Source organism: Lates calcarifer, linkage group LG2, assembly GCF_001640805.2.
Source record: "Lates calcarifer isolate ASB-BC8 linkage group LG2, TLL_Latcal_v3, whole genome shotgun sequence".
In the NCBI taxonomy this organism is placed as follows: Eukaryota; Metazoa; Chordata; class Actinopteri; family Centropomidae; genus Lates; species Lates calcarifer.
In genome coordinates, this window is record NC_066834.1 from 3,870,333 (window position 1) to 3,894,403 (window position 24,071).

General features: G+C 42.9%; 1 protein-coding gene across 8 annotated transcripts in view; it reads left to right on the top strand.

The window, feature by feature from the left end:
* Positions 1-4,091: 4,091 nt before the first annotated feature.
* cbfa2t3 (CBFA2/RUNX1 partner transcriptional co-repressor 3) overlaps positions 4,092-24,071 on the top strand; it is a 42,309-nt gene continuing 22,329 nt past the window's right edge. For 2 of the 8 annotated variants that reach the window (XM_018683136.2, XM_051074037.1), the window contains exon 1: positions 4,096-5,609. In XM_018683136.2, the coding sequence (XP_018538652.1) occupies positions 5,405-5,609 (205 nt within the window). In that variant the 5' untranslated portion in view covers positions 4,096-5,404. Of the gene's footprint in view, positions 5,610-12,930; positions 14,155-20,012; positions 20,758-24,071 lie in introns of those variants that run through there. The other 6 variants (XM_051074047.1, XM_051074035.1, XM_051074040.1 and 3 more) reach the window with 6 other exon arrangements.

The window sequence follows — 24,071 nt, forward strand, 5'->3', positions numbered from 1 at the left end:
TTTAGGCATGTGTTAGCGTGTCTGTTAGGTTGCCATAGAGCAGTGGAACTGTGTTGTGTTGTCGCAGTCTATCACTTGTCTCCTCACTTAAATCTCTACTTTCACATTCCTGGAGGCTAGTATTGGAGCTAACACCCCTCCTCTTTGCACCTTTGCACAGCCTCCAAGTGTGTGTATGTTTGTGTGTGTGTGTGAGAGAGAGGGAGGGAGTGAGATGGAGATGGTGCTGTCTTCTGTGTATCTGGGTGCCCCCTTGCTGAGCTGTCATCACTCCCTGGCACCGGGTACACAGCACAGCTGCAGGGGAACCACTCTGCAGGGAACCTTCGTTTCCATCTGTCTCCAATTCACAGTGGCACCTATTTAGAGCAGCTGAGCGGCTGTGCATGCCACGAGCCACAAGAGAGGGGGAGAGGCTGAATTTAGGGGGGTCAAGAGAGGTGGGCATCAACAGATCACATGTCTGAGTTGAGGGCAGTAAGATTATGGGGTTATATTTGACAGAGGCATGATAAACCTGTCTTATATGACTTTATCACATTAATACATTAATGCACATTAATACACCACTATCAATGTAACATATTGCATTCATCATTTCATTTCTGATGTAATCAATTTGTCATCAACTGTTTTCCAGAGAGGCAGGAAGGAAAGAAAAATACAACTCAGACACAGTACTTTTAAACTAAAGAAGAAAATCTAAAAAACAGATATACAGTATCAGTTTAGGCATTTTCAAACTTTATACAAGGAAATATAGCACTGTATATTGCAAAAGTCATGTTACATATGTATTAATATGATTTAGAAAAATTAAAGAACATAGTTTTAGGAATTTGTTGAGCTTTAAATATACACATATAGTATAAGTGTACATGTATGTATTTTTCTTTTTTTAAATACCATAAGTAACCCTATCTAGCCATGTCAGTTTAATATCATTATGAGCATATATCTGCTTCTGTGTGTGTGCGTGGGGATGGTTAGATGTGTCCATTTGTGCGTGTGTGCATACACTCTGTGTTCCCAAACTTGTGTCTGCGTGTATGCAAGTATGGGAACAGGCTTAATTTAGCAGGTGTGCTTTGACAGTTTTTGAATGAGTGCCAAGTCTGCTGTACGAAGGATAAGAAAGAGGAGGCGCTCGATGTGCATCTGTGTGGAGCTCGACTGTGACAGATGGGGACGGTTTAACTTATAGAGTTCTGTTAAGATCTGGAGGTTTTTCTGAAGCTGTCTGTGCCAAACAGGTGTATATCGTACAAACACCACAGAAAGAGAAGGTGAACAAGTCTTGACTGACTTATTTGTCTGGTAGCGGTGGTTCCACTGATGGGGGTAGTTTGCCAGTGCGTACTCTTCTTCTTTTTTTGTTATTATTGTTGTTTTTTTCATGTGGGTCCAAGTTCATTGCAGTAACTCCTTTTTGAAGACACTACCCTTGTGTCATTTCATTCTTCCTGTGTTACTGTGGGGCAAATGGTAACAAATACGAACGAGTATAAAACATTTTTTAAAAAGTCTCTGAGTTATCACTGGAATCTGTCAGTTTTGGGGAGAGCAACATAATTTTATTTTGCACCATCTGAACAGAAACGTGTGTGGAAACAAACAATGTCCTTTCTTCATATAGTCTTCTTCTAGTGTACAATATAATAATTTCAAATGTTTATGAGAAGATTAAAATAATGAAGACATTTATCAAGTGCAATTGATTTAGTTACAAGATTGTAGGTAAACATTTGTTTCGGCCATTGAGTAAGTCAAGTAAATTATCACAGTTTCAGGTGGCACTTGACAGTTATAAAAAGCACTGTTAGTTTCAGGTTTAGTTTTTTAGTGTTCAGTCAATGAAATATGCAAGCAATCACTTTAACCACATTAGATGCAAAAACTTCTAGAACCTTTAAATGTTGTAAGACTGGAGTATTTGTTGGCTCAAAGGGCTCTAGGATGGCTGAGAAGTTGAAGAGTTCAGCCGGTTAGTGGTGGCCAGGTGTCTCGCAGGCAGACAAGACGCTTCACCATATGGCTGCCTCTCACCACCAGACGCCAGCCGTCCCAACCACTGACTTTCACATACTTTACTTTTGCTAAACAAGGTGAAAAGTTGCATCTGGTCTATAAGCCCTGGCCAACTTGGTGAAAGGAGTCTTTGTGTGTTTACATTCATAAAGGAGAGATATTTGTTCCAACACTTTGAGGAAATTGTGCTGGTATGACAAGAGGACAATTAATAACCAGGTTAGTAAACAAGAAAAACAGATTTTATGCATTTCCTCTGGATTTTTGATATACCAACAAAGTTGCAGATTATTTTTCTTCTCTCCTGCATGCTGATTGGAGTTTTAAAGAGGTAATGAAGTCCTGGTGTGTCCTCCTGCTGGGTTTGTATTTGGCGAGGGGTGCCTGTGTGTCGCTGATAGAGGGATCTCTCTGACACGGCTGCTCTGGCCTGCCGCATCTGGGAGCCAGTAGCGGCAGCCGCTGGGTGGAGATAAGGCAAGGCTAGCCGCTCGCCTGTAACGCACATTTTGCCCCCCTCTGCCCTGCTCTCCTCTCCTCCCCTGCTCCTCCCCCCACCCGTCCTCCCTCCCGTCATCCCCCTGACCTTATCTCAGGGGAGAAGGCACCACTGGGTCGCTACTGTGATAGCACCTGCCAGAACCAGAGCTGGCCTCTGGTGATTATGGGGGAATCATTATCTCTCTCTCCCCAAAAACTCATTTTATACCTGCCAACATCTGAGGGGAGGGGGGCAAAGGAGCAGAGGCTTCTATAACAGGTAACAGAGGAAAAATCGTGTGTGTGTGTGTGTGGGGGTTTGCATGTGTAGCAGGAGAGGAGGTTGGGGTACATAGGCGAAAATGCATGCACCACAACATCTCACCTTTTTGCCATGAAGGGTTTGAATTTTATTTAAATATGATACAACATATATCATATGTGATGATGGCTCAAAGAGAGTTTCTGTTTAGATAAATCCCTGTTGTTTCTCATCATTCAATCAACTCAGGTTAAAACTCTTATGCAAGAATCACTGCACCTGTGATGAACATGCACTCTCCACCTGCCTTTCCACTTAATATGTTCTCACAGCAGTTCAAGTTTTCATTTTCATTTTAATGATTACTATAAGGCTATACTACAAGGTTCCTCCACCTAATTCAAAAAGAGGCCATGCCTAAATCTGGGAATGCAGATCCCAAATGAAATGTAATCTGCACTTGGATTAATATAACAATTTAAGATTTGAATGTCTTTACACTTGTAAATGTGGGAAATTCCATTGGTTTAGCAGCTGAAAATAAGAAAACCACCTAAATTTCATGTGCTGTATACACTGTGGGTTTATAGAGAAATCTCTCTCTCTCCCCCCCACACCCGAAGACAGAGAAAGCAACATGAGTTTTTCTCACTTCCTCTCTGCTGATGACCATCTGTGTGTTGGTTTCAGCCAGGCACTTGGCACATCTGTGTACTCACATCCCCTCTCACTTCTCTCATCAGCGCACTACTTGGGCCAACAAAAATATGTGGCTGTGTGTGTGTGTGTGTGTGTGTAGCAGTGAGGAGTATTGCTGTCACATACACACAGACCACTCTGTCTGGTCTGGTTTAGGGGTTAATGAGTCCTGGGGGGTCGGAGGTCAAGGAGGTGATGGTTACAGTGTTACTAGGGTTTCACATGAGAGACACTCTCAGCTGTCCCAACTTTGTAAAGTTTACTTTGACTTCTTTGATTCCAAATGTGTGACAGCAATGTTTCAGCATATGTTTTTTTTTTTTCTCAGCAGGCGTTGCCCTGCATGCTTTTTCTCTATTTATAGGTGATTGCTTGCTGTCACCCACATGGTGCTCAGTTGTGGGGAGATTAATGAAAGTCTAAGCGCCAAATTAAATTAGAAAGTTGAAATGACATGATCTTTGATTAAAATGACTGCACAAATTTCCCATACCTAGAGTCAGTAGTAAACATTTTTTTGTGGTGTAGCAGGAGATAACTCATAGGTAAGGGTACTGTACATTTCACATCTTTCTAATTTTTTCAATGTGTTACAACACTAATAATAATAATCATTAAGAAATTTTAATTGAGTTCACAGCTCTCATCATTTATACCATATAAAACCACATCACCTTCACATCAACATTAATGACAGCCACAAGTTCATGATGGAATCTACTTTTGAATTGAATTTATATTATCATTTTCAACCACAATACCCATGGCTGGGTTTAACTGTCATGCAGACAAAAATGCCAAAGAAAGAAAGATTCAAAATGCATGCTAGTGAAGAGCAGCTGATAAAGAAAAAACAATAAAACTATTTTTTGACTAGTTTTTTTGACAATAGGAAAAACAAATTATACTCTGACAAACCCTAAGGGAAGGGGGCTTTAAGGACAGAGGATGCAAGCAGGGAAGGAATGGTGGCTGGCCGCAGACACAACTGGTTCCTGACAGAGGTCCTGCTGCCTGCTGCTATCACCACAGCGAACACTGCTGCCTGGCCTCCCCAGGGGCTGCAGCCCTGCAACATACTGCAACACACAAACTGTAACATACAAACACACACTTCTCTTTTGAGCGGCAGTGGCAGGCAGGGCAGGAGGAGGGTTCAGCTGAGAGCGCAGCCCCTCAGACAGAGCCACGAGGCAAGCTGACCTGCCACTGACACGCACTCATTCACACATAGACACACACACCCACATCTACACCCTTGGTTGCTTCACACACACACACACACACACACACTCTGCTGGAAAGGAGAGAAGAGAGCCTAAGAGAGGAACGAAAAGAAGAAAGAGAGGGGGATTTACAAGTAAGATGTGCCAAGTTCACCTAAAGGAGACCGCAAAACAGACTTATGACAGAGACTGTTAGATGTGGGTATTACCATACAACTATCATGCAATTTTCTAACGCAAATTTGCATTCACACATGGAACAAAGACAAAATACCAGAGGATTCCAGGAATAATATGACCAGGATCAAAGTCTTCGATGAGGACGTGAAAGGAAGAAGAGGAATCAACCCCTGGCTGTTTCTCATTTTTCAGTATTTGGAGCTTTAACTGCAGCTAAGTCCTTGTCCTTGCACAGCAGTTCAGTGGGTCATATCATGATCTACTGGGGTCTCAAAGGCAAAGTGGGTAAAAATCATGAGGAAAAACATGGAAATCTTCAAGCATACTTTATGACCGAGAACAATTGTAAGGAAAACATTTTAAATGTTTGGAGAAAATAGCATTTTTTTGGAGTTAACTACCTTCTGTCTGTTTCTGCCACGCCTCTTGTACCTACGGGCTGTCAGTGTGCACCAAAGTGCTTCACATACCTCCCAAAGAAATCATAAAGTGGATATCGAAAGCTCGTTGGTGATTTGAAGGTTCAAACATGTCTGCTGAGGTCCATCTGGAGCATCAGAAGAAGGCCAACTTGAGAAGTGGGATGTCTTCTGCTCCACCATTTGTTCCACGTGTGCCCACAGTCACACTGATCAGCCACCGGGAGCTGAAGGATAAACACACTGCTCACAGACTCCAGCCTGGAAGCCTTGATCCCAACCTGGCAACCAGCAGCCACTACAGATGCAGTGAAGGTAGGAGCTTGTCATCTGAAAGGACCTGTTTTATGAAATCTTTTGGCAGTGTGTTACCGTGATGAGTGATGGAGGGTCCTGCAGCTGTCAGGTCTGCTCATTAAGTTGGAATGATTGACGGATAATCAGTTTGTGTTGACTTAGCGCCGCATGCTATAAGGGTGAGGTTTCTTCATCTTGCCAGCAGACCTGTTATTTGATGACTGAGGCAAGGGTTTCAAGGTTAGAATGACATCAAACCTTGCAATCTATACTTCTCCTCCAGAATTATTACATGCAACATGATCTAAGGCTTGTTTCCCAGCGCTCTGATTGAATATAATAGAGAGAGAGAGAGAGAGAGAGAGAATTAAACTGGCCACAAAGTACAATCTCAACAGCACCCCCTTATTATCATGTACTATGGTTCTCTACTATGAGCTGTCAAGCACAAATAAACTTGTCATTGTTGTTAACAAGCCCAGTGGAGCACATTTGTCCTGTGGCATTGTGAGGGAAAGGGAAAGAGCTTTTTAGAGCATTGGGTGTGTGTGTGTGTGGGTGTGTGTGCACGTGGGGGTGGGGGGGTATCTTCCTCTGGGCTTCCCCATACAGCTGCAGGGAACAGAACTAAGTTCTGGAGTTTCACTGTTCAGCTTCAGTGGCTCCATAATACATATGCAGGTCATGAGGGTGAATCACAGAATGACAGAGGGAAAACTTTAAAAGAGCATTTTGCAGACAGATGAGGGATACTTGAAAGACATCCAGAAAAAAAGGGAAGAGAAGAAAAAAATGTAATTGATTCTTAAAGCACTGAAAACACTGAAGTATTGCCTTTAGGTAAAAAAAATGAAAACCTTCACTTAAATCAGCAAAGTGTTTGAGGAGAGAGAGATGCATTAAGAATCAGACATTAAAGGCCTAATTTTATAGACTCTAAATATGTAGAAACTGTAAGCCAGAGTGAGGACTAATACCCAACGTAGTGAATTACCTGCAGCGCCTGCCGTCTCTTGGCAGTAATGAGCTTTGTGAACGTTGCGGTGATAAGGCCTCTATAATTAGGCTTAGTCATAAGCATCCCCCCCTGTAATTCTGTGATAAAAACCCAGTAGAACTCTGGTGTCGGTGCTCCAACCCATTCGTCTCACACACACGCATACACATACACAAACACACACATACACTGCGCATACACTGAACAAATCAAAATGTGTCAATATGAAATGTAAACACTGTTCTTTGTCTCAAGTAGTTCACCTGATGTAGATGTATGTATGTGTGTATGCATCTGTATGTGTGTTTGGGGGTTGGGGGGTGGGGGGGGTTTGTGTAGTCCAGCAATATGTTCACACTGTATGGAGAAGCAATAGTTATGTGTGTGTGTGTGTTCATGCGCGTGCATGTGTGAGTGTGTATGAGGTGTTGTGAGCTGTAGCATAGGCTTCCTGTGAGGGAGCAGATGTCGCAGAGCTCAGGCACAGCTGCGACGGGTGATAACCACGGTGGCAAGAATATGTCGGCACGCTGGCTCTTCTCCCTGGGTCTTATCAGTCGCACACAGCATACACACGCACGCATGCACACACACACACACGCACGCTCATATAGACACTCTACAATAAGGAACTGCCACCCAGCACTAGCACACCCTCACAGCAGGCCCAGATAGAGGGAGGGAGGCAATGAGAGAGATGGAGAGAGGAAGAAAAGGAGCAAGGACTAAATCAAGGGACTTTGATGGAAAAGGTGCAGTGAATCCCTAACAAAGCCTTGGCTCATGTCTGCTGTATCATAGACTTCATAATTTTTTGCCAATCCTAATCCTCTATAGCTATGAATGGGCTATTCTTTACAGCTTTCTCTCACAAAATGAGGCATGTCACCAGTAATAACTTTTATATAAGTACTTAACTTTGTTGCTTTACCCATCTCAATGATACTTTGATACCTTTGTGGGATTTTTTATTCTCACAAATTGTAAAATCTGACGTATTTGTGCTTGGAATGGCCACTACATTTATGGTAATTTAGTGCACATACAATAGTTTTGTAGTTGTCCCCCCCCCACAACAAATTACAAAAATTGAACTTGCATTTTTGCCATGATGTGATGAACAATATTATCACAGCCAGACATGTTATAATAAACTTTTACAAGTTTACACACACGTGTGTGTGTGGATATGTAATGTCCACTTTTCCACCAATGCATTGCTTAATGATTACATCAGTGTGTCTCTCTGACATTGATATGAGCAAAACAAATGTGACAGAGATCATCAAAAATGTAGGGAAAAGATGGATACTGATGATGGTGACGCAAAAGGAGAGAGAAAAAACAGTAAATAGTAAGTGGAGAAAAGTGGGGGGTGTGTGTGGGAAGAGAGGCAAGGTGATGATGAGGTGAGTGTGTGTGTGTGTGAGGGAAAGAGAGAGCGAGCAGTTATCCTCTCTATTTCCTCAGCACCAGCTTTGTGGTTTCTATGAGGAACAGATGTTCACAACTTGATACAGTGCCTCATCCCCCTCTACTCACTATCTCCAGTGCCAGCACCACCAACTGTCTGTACACACACTCTCACACTCTCTCTCTCTCTCACACACACACGCGCGCGCACACTCAACAAGCACACACACATATTGTCTCTTGGGAAACACAGTCATACAGAGCAGTGACTTTCTCGTGTGAATATATGGGGGTGTGTTTACCTGCATACTGAAGACTTTTTACTGTCCATTTCCCTCTGTGCTCAGGCTGCATATCCTGTTCTTGAGTCAACACTTGATGTAATCAGGTGCCACTTCCTCCTTTGTCAGTTTGCACTTCTGTTGGTCAGCTGTGACACTGTGCTCGGTGCTCTTACTCAGTCTGGCAGACAGGCAAATATTTAGTTACAGATATTTGAATTTACTGTAACTGCATGTATGGATGTAGAAGTCCACACACTCTCAAACAAGTTGTTGTAAAATCCTCCTCTTGATAAATGTAACCAGTCTTATCAACATTTTTCATTATCTGCACTCACAAAGCACTTTATTAAGAACACCGTGCTACCACTAGGCAGGGTCTCCTATTGCTTTCAATACAGCTTCAGTTCTTTGTGGCATAGATTCAACAAGATGTTGGAAACATTCCTTTGAGAACCTGGTCCATGCTGACATGGCTGTGTTACATGATTTCTGCAGATTTGTCAGGTGCACATTCACACTGTGAATCTCCTGTTTTACCATATTGCAGAGGTGATCTACTGGATTCAGATCTGATGACTGGGGGCTACTGAAGTTCACTGAACCCATTCGTCATACTCATGAAACCTGTTTAAGATGTCTTTTCCTCCGTCACATGGGGCATTATCATGCTGGAAGTAGCCATTAGCCGATGGTAAATTGTGACCATAGAAGGATGCACATGGTCAGCAAGAACACTAAGATAGGCTTTGCCATTCAAACAATGATTGACTGGCATTTATGGATCCAAGGCAGGTTGGATCCATGGATTCATGCTGTTGATGCCAATTCTGACCCTACCATTTATTTTGCTTGGCTCAGAAGTTAAAACCCTTCAGCATATGAAAATTGTAAGCCAAGTAAAGGTTTAGGTGTTGCTCTAGGTCATACTTCAGTATTTGTTTAAAAAAAAAAAAGGATTAAAAAAAAAAATCAACTACAGTGATGGCTTGTGTAGTGCTTGTTTTAGAGCTGAACCCTGGAAGTCAAGTATTTCAAAAACCATTATTTTTTTAAAAGAGTATGGATTGAAATATTTTGAAGTCCCATCATGTCTGGATGATTCAAACAACAGACACTTTGCAGCTCGATTGCAAACAAAATGTCAGGGGGTCTATGGGTGCAATTTGTAAAAGCAGCATTCCATCGTATGTGCTTGAGTGGGTGGGTCAATGATCCGTTACACCATGCTGTATTACAGAAAGTCTCTCTCGCTCTCTCTGTCTCATCCTCTTTCGTAACATTGCGGAGCAGCTTGAGAACGTGTGCACATTAAAGATGTTAACATACAAAGTGCAAGAACAACATCCTCTTAAGCGCGCTATCAGAGAAAACAGTGTTTAAATTACAAAACCCCATATTCAGGGAGGATGCACGTGACTCAAAGGGAAATTTCTCAACCCAAACCCAATCATTTCTATCATTGCTTCAATCAGCATAACACAACACACTTTTTTTTCCAGTTTTGATCGAGTGAGATGTCCTCTTTTTCCCCTTTCATGACTATAGTGGTGTCTTTAATGGCAACTCCATGAGAGTGTTGTCTGGTGAATGTGCATGAGAGAGGATAGGAGACGAGAGAAGAGCACGGGAACACAATGGGTCTAGCGTTCCTTTCAGTCGGCTCAGGGCCTTATCTCCTTTCAACACACTAGCCTGTGACTGCCACTATAGGAAAGGATTTACAATGTGTGAGTGGAGGAAATGCTGCAAACTTCTCTCTTTCTCTCTTGCTTTTACTCTTGACATGCATACACACACACACACACACACACACCACACAGAAATAGTCATTTCCATATCAGCACAATGACCAAACCTGGTTCTTGTACCTCAGAGAGTGCTCAACCATCCAGGAGATGCTGTCAACATAATAGAGTCCAGAGCTGGGTGGGGGTGTGTTTGTGAGCCAACAGAGAGATAGAGGAGTGAATGAAAGAGGAGACAAAGCTGTTTTCGTCATTAATGCCATCAAAGGGACTTCCAGTCACAGTATTATGGTACAGAGAGTTCATCGAGGCGGGTTCCCACCTTGTGTGTGTTTCATTGTGCAGTTTATCGGGCCGGCCACATGGAGTGTCGGAGCTAACCCAGTGACCGCTCAACAAAAGGCCAAATTAAGAGGAGTGAGAGGCTGTCGTACAGGGAGGCTGACAGGTTGACTGACGCCATTCCCGAGGAGAATAGCATCCTGTCAATCTTAGAGCTGTCACCTTGACAGGAATCCTTTCTCTGGATGCAACCCCCATCGCCAACCTTTCTGTCACTCAAGGCCACACAGGCACACACACACTCGCACACCTCTTCTCTTTTCAGTATTCTCCACAGGAAACAAATACACCTCCTACAGTAACATACTAAGGTGTAGCACACACACGCACACACACATACATACAATGCTAAATGTATACAGAGGCACCTTAGGGCCATAACTCTGAAAGAGAGTAAGAGAAATATAGAGTGAGTTTCATTAACACTCCATCCATCTCCTTGACAACTGTACTTCCACCATGGTACACTACACACACTGCCTCTGACAGACCCAGCCTGTAATGGCCTGTGCATCTGTATATGTACATGTAGTTAGTGTATTTCACTGTTTGCACGTATGTTTGTGTTTCATCATGTTTATAGCAGCAGCTTCACAGTGAATTCAGCATATTGTGGTTTGAACAAAAACACTGGCACTGGACCTCGAGTTACCTGAAATCATTCCTTCTCAGGGGCCGCATAGGAAACTGTTATGTCCCAATCAAAGAGCACTGCCCCCGCCCATGCTTGTTCACATTATTTAATCAGCACTGGAGGGTTTTTTAAAAGTCCTCCCGGCTCTGTATGAAGGCAGCGTTTGTGTTCAAGGGCTGGAGAGGCTGGTGAGACTGGAGTCGGGGCAGAGCAGCTGTCTGTGTGTACTTTACAAGCTGGTTCTGTTTGTTCTGTAGACACAGGAGGGGTCAGGAGGGTGTCAGCTTTGTCTTCTATCCCCTTCCATGGTTATGTGTGTGTGTATGTCCGCCAGAGGAAGAGAGAGGGCAGGTGGGTGGGGCAAAGGGACTAACAGACCAGTGTGGACAGGTGGAGGATTCTCACTATAAACGAATCAGATGTACCTGCCTTTTCCTCTCTGTACTTCTGTCTGCCTGTCTTACATATTAATAAACATTACTGTAAATGCATCAAAGTCAGCCAAAAGTCTGTTTGTCAGCTGTGGTAGAGGTGAAATGATGAGTGGATTTATGAACTCACTGATTGACACAAAACCTACAACAATTTTAATAATCCATTGATTGTTTAGGTCTTTGATGAAGAAAAATGTCACTGTCACTGGTTTCAGCCTTTCAGAAGTGAGCATTTGCTGTTTTTCTCTGTTTTATCACATTGTTCATTGAATACCTTTCACTTTTGGATGGTGATCACTTTTGAATACTAAGCAAGCTTCTCAACAAATTCCTGGCATTTTATAGACTAAATTACTAATCAATTAATCAAAAAATAACTGAGAGATTAATCAGTGAATAAAACAGTTGCTGTTTTCAACCTCATCTGTTGTGCTTGCACAGATGTTACATAGTCACCTTTAAAAGAATAAAAGGTTGAAACAGTCAAATGGGATAGAAACATGTGGCAATAATATGAATGTTAAATATAGATTGTGCTAGACACTGTAGGACAACCCTATGCTACATTATGAGGTGCTAATTAAAACAACCAGATCCAGAAGCATAATATATATGCAGGGCAATAAAAAAGGAACATTAATGATGGCAATAATAGTCCTAATTACAATACATTATAAATGCTATTTTCCATCTATCCATCTTCACATCAGTCTGTGCATCAGTCCATGCAGCTGAGTATCCATGACAACACAAAGAAAATGTGATACATTTTACAAACTATGCAGTATTTACTGGTGTGTGTTCACATTTAGACACATACATTTAATATTTATTAATTTCTTAATACCTATTTTAAAGAGTATGGTCTAGACCTGCTCTTTATGAAAAGTGCCTTGAGATCACTTTTGTTGTGATTTGGCGCTATATAAATAAAACTGAATTGAATTGAACATTCCTCTGCATTCATCGTTGCTCCTGTATACAAGTGTATAACAAAGTAAATAAAATCTGAAGTCTAATGGACTCAATTCTGCCTCCCTTGTTGTCCTCGTTGTCCTGATATGAGGAAACAGCGCCCCCCACGGGAAGACAACAGGACAATAAAACTAATGTGTCTCACTCAGTTCGTTGCTTTTTGATTTGACTGGTTTTGTGTTCTCAAATTATTGGACAGAATAAAATTCCCTTTGGGCTACATTTTCAAGCCACACATTTACACAGTTTATATTATTTGCACATTTTCTGCGCATTTTATCGCAAAAATAGATATTTTTAGCCAAGGGTAACACATTATCACTGTTCCCTTGGCGGTCATATCGTTCTGTAATATAATGTAGAATATTCAGCTTCCAGTAGCATAAATCTTAATAATTTTGCACCAATGCAGGATTTTGTGCTGGTCAATTTGGATCCTCTTCAATTTAGAAAAGGATTCCTGTACAATAGCTGCCAGCTCTTGCCTCTGATGGTACCCGAGAGAGAGAGAGAGAGAGAGAGAGAGAGAGAAGGAGAAGGAGAGAGAGGGGGAGAGAGGGGTTAGGAGCTCCAGATGGTGTTTAAACGCAGACAGAAGGCTACAGCGAGGACAGAGAGAGAGAGAGGAGGAGGAGGCGAGAGCCGCGGTTACTGCGTTACAGTGGGCCCGCCAGCTCCACTCATCAGTGAAGACAAAACAAGTCGGAACCCCCCCCACCCCCCCAAAAAAAATTGTGAGTTCACGGGAGAAAAAAACTTAAATATTCTCAGCTGATTGTGATGTTTCTTATGGGAAAAGAGAATATTTTTTAACACCATCTGAAGACAGCTCGGCGGAGGATCGGCGCGTCGGAGGAGGACAAGGACCAGAGTACAGAGAAACGTGGTGGTAAAGTAGCCTGTCCACAGGCTGTAAAGACAGTCTTTCTGTTGTTCTTTTTTTTTTGAAAGAGACGAATTTATGTCGTCGGATGTGTGAGGACTTGTTCCTGACACATGGACTGTGGCTAAACTGTGAACTAAAGAAGAGGGTTTTAAAGTTGTCACAGAGGGGAATAAAAGACGCACCCTGCACACAAGAGGATCCGCATCTTAATAATTTGCGCTTTTACATGGGAGACGCGAGGATTTGTGGACTTACAGTAACAAAATAGAAAGCAGATAATAGTTTTGTCTGCTTCAACACGAACAGAAAGGACGTTTTTGCAGCTGAATCTGCATTTCTTTTCTTTAATTTCTTCTATCAAGGATGGTTAAAATGAGAAAGAGAGCGGATTTACATGACTGGGACAAGTTGTGATTTTTTTCACATTACCGTCAACGCGAGAAGCTGTTTGCTTTAAAAAAAAAATAAAGACTGCAAAACCAAAGACATCAATGTTCTTAAGGATCCAAGAGCCCTGATTTTGATTTTCTTTCTTTCTCTTTCCATATAACTGAGAAGAGAAATACCTCATAATTTATTAAACCTGGAAAGTCAAGACCCCTTTTGAACTTCCAAAGGAAAGTTAAACATTTTCTTTTGTGTCAGACTGTGGCTTCTGCCTCCTTTCTCTCAATATCTCAAAAACAAAAAAGGGGAATAACACCTGAGCAGTTTTCCGCACTATCTAGCAAAGGCTTTATCCCTTTTTTCTCCAAATAATGAGGATTGAGACGATATAAAACCTGTTTCAGAAACTATTTGGTGTGGATTATCACCGCTACAATTACCTCAGCTTGACCTCGACCTTCACAAAGTAAGTACGACCTGCAAACTCGACTGTATTGAAGCAAATCACCAATTTTCCATTGGTGTGAACTGTTTTTAAATGCACCGAGGGCTTGCAAGAGCGTACTTTAATTCTCTGTAATATTTTTTCATTGTAACAGTCGTTATAACGGGAGAAGTGCTTTCATGTTTAAAGGCTTAGACTGCTGAAATATCCTCAAGTTGAAACTCGCATTCTGGCCAACATTAAATGCAGCTCCAGAGCGGCGTGTTAAGGTGAAGGTGAAGACTAACCAGGCTACTGTTCATGGACCTGCTTCTTCTATATTCAATTTTTTTTATCTTTTTTTTTTTAAATTGTAAATCGATCTACTTTAATTTGACCCTGTTACATATTAAGTTTTCCTCAGAATGTTCCCGACATTCAGTTTAGGAGAAACAATGTGTTTTCTGTAAGAGCAATAGAAAATTTCTTATTAATTAATTGTTGCTCATATGGTATGTAGAAAGGGTGCATGTGGACTGTATTGGAAATTGTAGCATTAGCATTATTAATGTTGTTCTTATTATTTTTATTTTAGCACATTTCTTCATTTACTTTTTCTGTTATCAATGAGGATAAGCAGTAGTGGTGAGAGAGCTGAGGTGGAGAGAGAGAGAGACTTTAGGGGTTGTGAGTTGTTAGCCGCATCAGTCTGTGCTGCACATCAAAGTGATGCTGAGACAAAGTGATGACACAAAACCTCTGGTCTCTATGAACTTGGCGTCCACCTGGACTGGATGGAACTGATAGGTGTGAAAGGATACATTTAGATGTTTACCCCAAACTGAACTACATGGTGTCTCAGAATAGCTTCTCCATCTTTTGTATGCAGATACTAGTGTCCACTTTTGTTGTAACAAAGCAATAAGAAACTTAAAAACCAAGCCATTCTGGTGAGTTCAGAGTACTTGTGCTAGTGTAGTCTGTGAAGACGGTTGAGAAAAAGGCAAGTGTTTAATAGAAATACTATGGCAACCAAATGAAATGAATATAACTCAAAAGTGAGTTAAAAAAACACCTGAGATCGTGATGTACAATTTACATGGGGACACTCCCTGAGAAGAAACAAGTCCAGCCAAAGGTTTCAACCCCCACTTGAACAGCCTCAGCAGCGCACTCTTCCGCCTGTGAGTGCAACAGTAAAACACTCAGGCCATTTTCTCTGCAGGACACGGCCCTGTATAATTGGCCCTGGTAAATATCATCTGAATAATTGAACAGCTGATAATAATCTCGAACAATGGATGGGGGGGCTGCAGAGGTGAAACCGCAGTGCAGACACCCTGCTTCACCGCACATTATACCTCTACCACCACCACCACCACCAAGTGAGCATCTCTTCCCCTCTCCTCCCAAACACTGGTTGCCCCCATTACTCAGCCCGGACCGGCAAGGTGCCTGCTAAGGCAGATGTCCCCACTTCATCATTAAGTAGCTCTCTTAAAAGGCAGACCATTCATTATGACCCCCGGCCTGCCGAGTGTTTATTCAGTTCCCATCTACCACAGGTGCATTGATGAGATGTCTTCTGTTTTATATACAGAGGGGAACATACCACAGGACATTAAGAGAAAGCAAGATAACCTGTTTCAGTCTGAAGAGACGGCATCAGTCAAAGCCACAGGCCAGCAGAGAGAGTGTTTTCTTGTTTTTTTTAATTCTGTGAGTCCTTGCTGCTATTTCAGGCACATCATGACTAATGTTTGTCACCATCAAGGTATCAAAGCCACAATACTTTTTGTACTCTTGTATGTGCTAATGTTAACAAGATACATTATCAGTGAGTTATACATTAGGCTTTTGACAGCAAATGCAGGAGATAGTAAAAGTCATTACAATTTCTCATCATCTCAGTCAAACTGTCTGTGTCATCTGGTGCAGGTGGGAAGGCTCTTTGTATACTGTGACTTGATGCTGTTGGATCAGGGTACAGCTTGCATGTTTACCGTACAAGTGTGTGGGCTTGTTGAGCGTGCTGTGTGTGTGTGTGTGTGTGTGTGTGTGTGTGGTAATTATTGTGAACTAAATGCGGGCAGTGCAGGTGAAACTGGCTGTCTCCTAATTAATGAGAGGAGCAGATGGCCTCGGGTGGGCGGGAGCTGCGAGCGCACAGCGAGCCGGTCAGGTGGTCAGCAGAACACAGACACCTGGGCCATCACAAACAAGACCAGCCGAGTAGTTGACACAAGCCAAAGACATCACGCCTGTGTACACGTTTATGTGTGTGACTCTGTATACAACCTTCCCGTAAGTCAACAAACAGATACATATGGTGCTATATCTGGTGTCATTTGGCCCCTTGAAAAGGAGCAATATCTACTTGTGACACCTCATCATATGTTGTACAAACTGCTGAATTTAAGAGGTTTAAGAAGTAAAACTAAACAGGAAAGAAAACAAAAACTTTAGAGGAAGGGGTACTTTCAAAAAATATAATTTTAATTTTAAATATATATTTTGAAGAAGAAAATGTTTTTCTCATCTTTCTGTTTCCAGTGGCTTTGCTGGTGTTAATAAGTTCCTGCAATGACACAAACCACGTTGTGTACTGTTCTTACAGAAAACCAATCAAGTCAAAAGAAAGCGGTTTGTGTGCAAGCTGGTACCATTCATATTTGTTCATTTTGAGATGTGTAAATACATTTCAGGTATCAATACATACAAGTGTGGCCTGTGCTTCTGTGCTCCAAATTATTTCTTTGTGACACAAGTTATCACTCATGATCAGGGGTCTATTTATCTCAGATTAGCTGATTGTATGTGTTCACACAGACTTGCCTCCAATAGATGAGGGCTTTCAAAATAAGAGGGACGTGTTCATCTTCTATTTAATTTGCTTTGCAGTAAAGAAATAGCTATAGTGAGGCAAGATCTGCAGGAGCTGGGGAGGCCACAGTTTTTTGTAATAGAAGTATTCTGTTGTCACCTATAGTATATGCGCTCAATATAAAAGCAAAAAATGTAGGACTACTAAACTGGGATGGTTGTGTTATAGAGAATTATGGGTTTTATTTGACTTTTGTTAGTTTATTTCTTTGTTCATGATGACAAATTAAAAGTGGTCTTTTGTAGCACTGATGCTCACAGCAGAGACACAGTGCACTTATTGTTCAGTTCAAGTGAGTTTAATGAGATCAGTGAACAAATTTGTGTGTTTTTGTGAAAATATGGAAGCAAATGATGAAGTGACTTTCTCGGCGCTGAATCTCTATGGTTTCACTGCTGTTTATCCTAATACATAGTGGGAAAGACCAGTGTGGTTCTGGCTGCCTCCTGTTCTGTCCTCTGTCCTGTGTGTGTGTGTGTGTGTGTGTGTATGTATGTGTTGGTCTGCTCTGCCCTGGTCTGTTCCACATGTGTTTGACATTACTATGACAAGGCTGCCCAGCCTCTCTTGGGAGATGGAGAATGTCAGAGACTAGAGCAGAGAAGCGAACAGCTTCCCAACATCTGATGGAATGAGAAACACACTCGCTGGATGGCTGGACTGCTGACGCCACAGCGTGGGAGCAGAGTGGAGGGTAGAGGCCAAGTAAAACCCCAAATTTGTGTGTGTGAAATATCACTCTTTCTCTCTTTTCCTTGTTCTCTCCTCTACATGTGCGCACATCCATGCAGATTCCCAAGAATAACATACAGCACACACACTAACAAACACGCTCACCACTTCTTCTGTTCTCATCATAACACTGTTTTGCATTCACTGGAAATATGAGGTACCTTTTATTCAGATTTCCATGCATGCGGAGCAGGTGAAATCTTCCAATTACCTTATCTGTGACAGTCAAGGGTGAAAACTCGCCATTTATGGGTGAGCATTTCTGGAAATTATTTGTTGAATTGACTCTTCATTCTGCTAAAATTACTTCAACATATACAGCACTGGCAAATTGCACCCCCAATTATGCATTTCAAAGGGGAGGCACATTTCCAGTGCACAGAAATGCGCAGTCATGAATGCAATTGAAAACAAATGTCACAACATTGACAAATTCCCATATAAAGGTATGGCTGAATCGCCGACAGCTACAGCCAAGAAAAATAAACCCTTCCTCCTCCTCCCTTCCTCATCTTGTGCCTATTTCACCTCCTGCTCTCCTTCCTCACCTTTTACTTCCTCGCTTGCCCGGTGATCTCTGACCTCCTTTTGACCCCCTTCCCTTCCAACATCCCATTCTCCCCCCGCTGCACCTTCTCACTTCTCACTTCCCACCCCCTCCTCTTCATAGTAGGAAGTGTGTTCAGATCAGAGTCAGACACAGGAAACAGCTGGGCTAATCTATGGTAGCGCTGAGCACTATTTTAATTGAGCCAAATGGACAGAGCAACAGAGAAAATGGGAAGTTTATATCGCCACTGCTACCTAATATAATGAATCCCTCCCTTCTGCCCCACACCACGGCCTTTATCACAGGCAGGGAGTAAACAAGCACAAAGAAACACAGACTGGAGTTATTAAGGCCTCCACTCCAAAGCGATCCTCTCTGGACGTCTGGGGAAGTTCTGCAGTGGAGGAGCATGCAGGCAGAGATTGGGAAGGAAGGCACGTCTCGCACATTCACTCTCTTTCTCTCTCTCTCTCCCTGTACAGTATTTGTGAAATTAAAAAAGCCGTTATCTCCTGGAAACAGATCCTGTGCCACGCAGATGGTTCCGTCTCTCTTCAAATGGGAGGCTGAGCCACTGAGTGCGGTTGTGTTACCAGTTAGTTGTACAGACCTTAATCTTGGCTCCAGCCTTCCTTCCTCTGCCTCTCTGTCTCTCTCTACTCACACACACACATACACACCCACACGCACACACACAGACAAATTCTACCCCTTCAGATAAAAGCATTGCCCATGTGAAGTACTAATTTCACTAGGAAATGGACATTTTCGCTTCTCAAAGGTGTTTGAAGTGCAGAGAGAAGAAGGTCAGAGATTTTCTTGATATGTCAAAGAGCAGTGGTCACTTTGACGAGCGAGTCATCGCCTGGCATTTACAGTCGCCAGGAGCCTCAGCAGGGTGTAGGGACTGTGTTTGATGGTTTCCATTCGGTCTTTTCTTTTAAGTACTACCTCAGAGAGAGATCATCCCATTAGTAATAAGCCCTGACCTCTGGGTTATCATTTAAGGAGAGGTCTTTACATAACCTCTGTAGGCTTTCCAATAAACAGTAGTGTTGTGATTATGTTACATTGCACAGGACTACCTTTTGGTTAAAAAAAAAAATCAGTGGCATGACTGAGCATATACTTCAGCAGTCTAGGAAGTTCTAACCATGATTGTATACAAGGCTGAGTCGATATCTACTTAATTTTTGCCTTGATTATGAATTATAGAACTCTAATTGAGCAGCAAAAGTTCATATCTCAGGGAAAATCTTGGTAATGAATGAAAATGCTCTTTATGAAGAAGACTGTCAGCATTAAGGTGTAGGTGTCTGTCTTAAAATGATATTAAATACATCAATATATAAAGATGAAATTTATTTTATTTCTACCATTTATGCCATATTAAGTGTAAATCATTCACAAAAGAACAGCTCCTTTATTGCGGCACTGCTTGCCGTCCACTGACTTTGACCATGACATGACAGCGGGTCGTCTTAATTTGCCAATTAGCTCACATAATCAGCATGTTATTGGCACCGCAGTCACTCCTCTTTCTTCTCCCGCTCGCTCTGTTTTTGTGGCGGCGTCCCGTAGTCGGCTTGTGTCCCAGAGGAGTAGCTGGTATTTATTTCGGCAGCTTCCAGCATTGAGCTGGCTGTAGGCTAAATAGAGAAACTGTCAAAGCTTCTCTCGAACCTGTCACATGAGTGCGCTCCCCCACACGCCTCCCCTCTCTCCCAGTGGTTTGTGTTTGCACATGTCAATGTGTGTGTATGTGTGAAACCTATGGGGTCCTGCAGCATAATACAGAACACCCTACCCATGCCTGGCTAATGTCAGAAACTATTGTTACCGTGCCTGCGGGCCAAATGAAGAGGTATGAGAGTGCTGGCAGGCTGGGGAGCAGTTCAGGCTACAGACAGTTTTGTCAGCGCTGACAGCTCCATAGTGACAGAGCAGACATTTAACACTAAATGAAATATATGACATCAAGTAGGAGAATGACTAATCTGCTGTTTGTTTTCCTATCTTAGCTTTAAGTGACAGCTCAGTGTCAGGTTTTTAACGGTGCACAAAGCATAAGAGCAGGAGTCTTATGGGGAGAAAAATAGGCAGCCACAATCCACACAGACACATGCAAAGATTTGGGGTTTACGAGGAGGAAGGACAGGAGATGCTGCAGTTGCTGTGGTGTGTGTGCATATGTGTGTGTGTGTGTTGCCAGGGTCAAATCTAAGTCTTTTGTGCTCCATAAATCAGCAGGCAGCGGCGGTGACGTAAGAACAAACAGAGCTGCACTCTGCTGCAGCTGGCTGGAAAGAGGGAGAAACAGGAGAGAGGAATACAGAGAGGGAAAGAGAGCAGGACAGCAGCTGTCAGGCCTCCATCGCACACCTGTCACACAGGAAGTGAGCGCTGGCCACTGTTTCCTGGATACACCTCCTCAAACACTGCTCCTGGAAGAAATGAAGGGAGGACATCTGCTACGAGGGTGAGACAGACCGGCAGCCAGACTGATACACTAAATGATCAATAGATAGAGACATTTGCTGAGGATGAAGAATAAATGCCAAATAACATGAGGAGATGACAAATACAGAATTCCTCATTCCTGCTTTTCCATGTGCCTTAGCTGCCTTGTGGTCCCGTTTGCATGCGTGTGTGTCCAAACCGTGCACAGTTAAGAGGATGTTTGTGTTATCGTAGAGCTCTGTGACAGACAGGTCACTCTGTGGAGACTCCAGTCTAACTCTCCCACAAATACAATAAGCCCAAATGCCCTAAACTTAACAGTGGGACATTCCCACGCTTCCTCTCACCAAACCCTCCAACCCACTCCGTCACCCCCCCACACACACCCCTCCCCCCGCCCTCCTGTGACCAATATGAACTAATCCAGATGTAGTGTAGCTGCTCACAGATGTACACATGACTCTCTTTACATGGCCCTGCTCCTTTCTTCTAGGTTTTGCTACATCTCTGCTTTTCCCCCGCCTCACTCAGCGCTTGGTTCACGGTCTCGGCCTCTACTGCTAACTGATCAGAACAGGAAGTGATATCACTTGGTGCTGCCCTGCTGCTGATGAAGCACTTGGAACCTATTGTCTCCTGATTTGCTTCTCCTCCCAGCCTCCAGAGCTGCTCTGTTGTGGCTGCTGTTGGTAGAAAACCTCCTCTTTGTTTGTCAGGCTTGTCAGGCTGGGTCCTCAGGAGGCCCCCCTTGCCCTATTCCCAGGCTGCCCTTCATGCTGCCTGTATGCAATTAACAGAGTAATTAAAAGCCTGATGAGCTAATTGGTGCTGGGTGAGGCTGCAGGTGTTTGGATCGGGGAGCTTATTTATGTAAGTGCACTCATTGTGAACATCCTCAGGGGGGAGGGGGAGGCTGGGCAATTTCAAAACATGTTTTTTTCCTTTTTATATTTAAATGTATGTGTTTATGATGGTTATTGGTTATTGGTTATTAATTAAAGCAGTCAATGCTATACACTTAAGACAATCAAAAGCAGGAATTGTACATGACCCAATGAGATTTCTTGATGAGATTTGTTCATAGAGTTCTGCTACCTGACCTGAGAGCAGATATTTTTGTGGGATCTGTCATGCTTCAGTCAGGTCTCAGCAGAACTCCAAACTGGAGTTTGAAACCAAACTAGCTTTGATTGTTTTCAAATGTAATTCATTAAGAGATTTATTTTCCTCTTTCTCTTGCTGTGACAATCATTTGCAGCCACTCATGCCATGTGTCGCAAATAGATATGCAGTGCTCGATGGGAAGAGGGAAAGAGACAGAGAATAGCAAGTGCATTGTATTACCTGGTGGGTGATCATTTTCATGTCTCAGGCTGGGTCTGAAATTTTGCACTACTAGTCAAATTTAGTCAGGTCAGGTCTTAAAGACATGGGTGAAGTTTTAGGCTTGCTCAAATCTCTGTCTCATGCCAGTTTATCAACTGTGTACTGGATGCTAAGATGAATTATGTCGTGTCTGATGGAGCTCACTAACACAGCTCATCTGAGAGAGGAAAGACGAAAGAAAGTCTGATCTGATGTTGGATCATGGCAGCCTGAGGCAGAGCTCTCAGCTGGCAAAATTAGACACACAGCTGACAGGACGAGGAAAAGAAGATGTAGATGAGAGGGAACAAAGGAGAGTTATCATGCGGAGCAGAAGCTACATGTAAATCCCTCTCTCTGCTCGTGTCTGTCTGCCTTTCTGTCTCTCTGGCCCGTTCCCAGATGTACATGCACAGTCACTTCCTCATATGTGTGTGCCTCTTTCTTGTCTCCTACTTCCTCCCCACATCTCTGATCTCCCTCCCTCTTGCTCTCTCTCTTTCTGTGGCAGCTGTGCTGGTGATGGCTGTGTGCCCATGGTGCAAGCTGGCTGTGGGGTCCCAGGTGGCCCACATGACAGTTATTGATGTTCAGGTGTTCAACTCCTCTCACACAGAGACCCTGGAGCCACACACACACACACAGACAGACACACACAGACATGCAGAGGCACAATACTTGCACTCCATTGTAGTTTACATGCATACACAGAATATGTGCAAGTAGTCATGTACTTGCCCAATTATACATATGAACTGCATATTCTTCTATTGCTGCTGAGGAAGTGTAAACAATACAGTGACAAGTACAACAGAGAATTTGTGCCTACATCTGCTGGGCTGTCTGGAAGCAATAATAATTACAGTTTTCAACATGAGATGAAAAACAACAAGCTTTGTGAAATTTTTGCAGCTCAGTTTGTATATGATTCTTATGGTCTGGTATTTGTGACCATTCTCTGCCTGTGCATATGTGGTGGGAGAGTCAGTGTTGGTACCAGTGCCCAGTGCAGGCCTAACACACTCCAGATGTGTCTGGCTAGCCAGGGAGTTGTTCTTGGCACAGCCCGCCTCGGCTGAATGTCACAAATACTTTCCTTTATTTAGGAATGGCTCTGAGTTAGTGGCTGGAGAGAAAGAAGGAGCAGAGGATGGATGGATGGAGGAGGGAGGGAGCGAAGGGAGGAGAGGTAGATGAAAAGAGCACAATAAATGATTAGTAATGTAAAAGGACAGGGGAGAAGGAGGAAGGAATGGGCACCAGAGAGAAGAGATGTAGAAGGACAGAAGATAGAGAGGGAGGAGAGAGCACGAGGGAGCCAGGCAGAAACAGCTCCAGTCTAGCATCTGGATTTTATTAGCAGCCGTTGGGAAAATCTGAAAAGGAAGTTTTTTCTATGTGAGCACGTCGGCAGCAGTGATATGCTGCACATAACCACTTCACTGCCGACGAGAGGAGCCAGGCCCTCCCAAAGGAGAACAGATGGTCGCTAGAACTTCAATACAATTACATCAATAACAGCTTTCACAGATATAAGCACTGTATGACAGGATCCCTGCGGCTCAGAGAGACAGAAATACAACTCCTCTACCCTTAGCACCTCTGGCCCTGGATAAATTGTCTTTAATCCATCCTCACTCCCTGCTTGTCCTCAAGTTATCCTCGCCAGTTTACCCATTTAAAAGACTGAGGCTTTTGACTTGGAAAAACTGGTGACTTGTCAGTGATTTGCTCGTGGTAATCTGATCAAAGACAGGATGGCTTTTGTCAATGCTTATTAAGGAGAATCATCCCCACCCCCCACTTTGTTTTTTTTTTTTTGTTTTGTTTTTTTGTTCAACATGTTTGTTCAGCCGGCGCTGCATGTGTCCTATCACAGAGATTCTCAAGTAACGTAGGGGAAAATATGTGTTTGTGTCCACAGCGTATGCATGCTGCAAACATGGAGCATGTGCACACACATGTGTG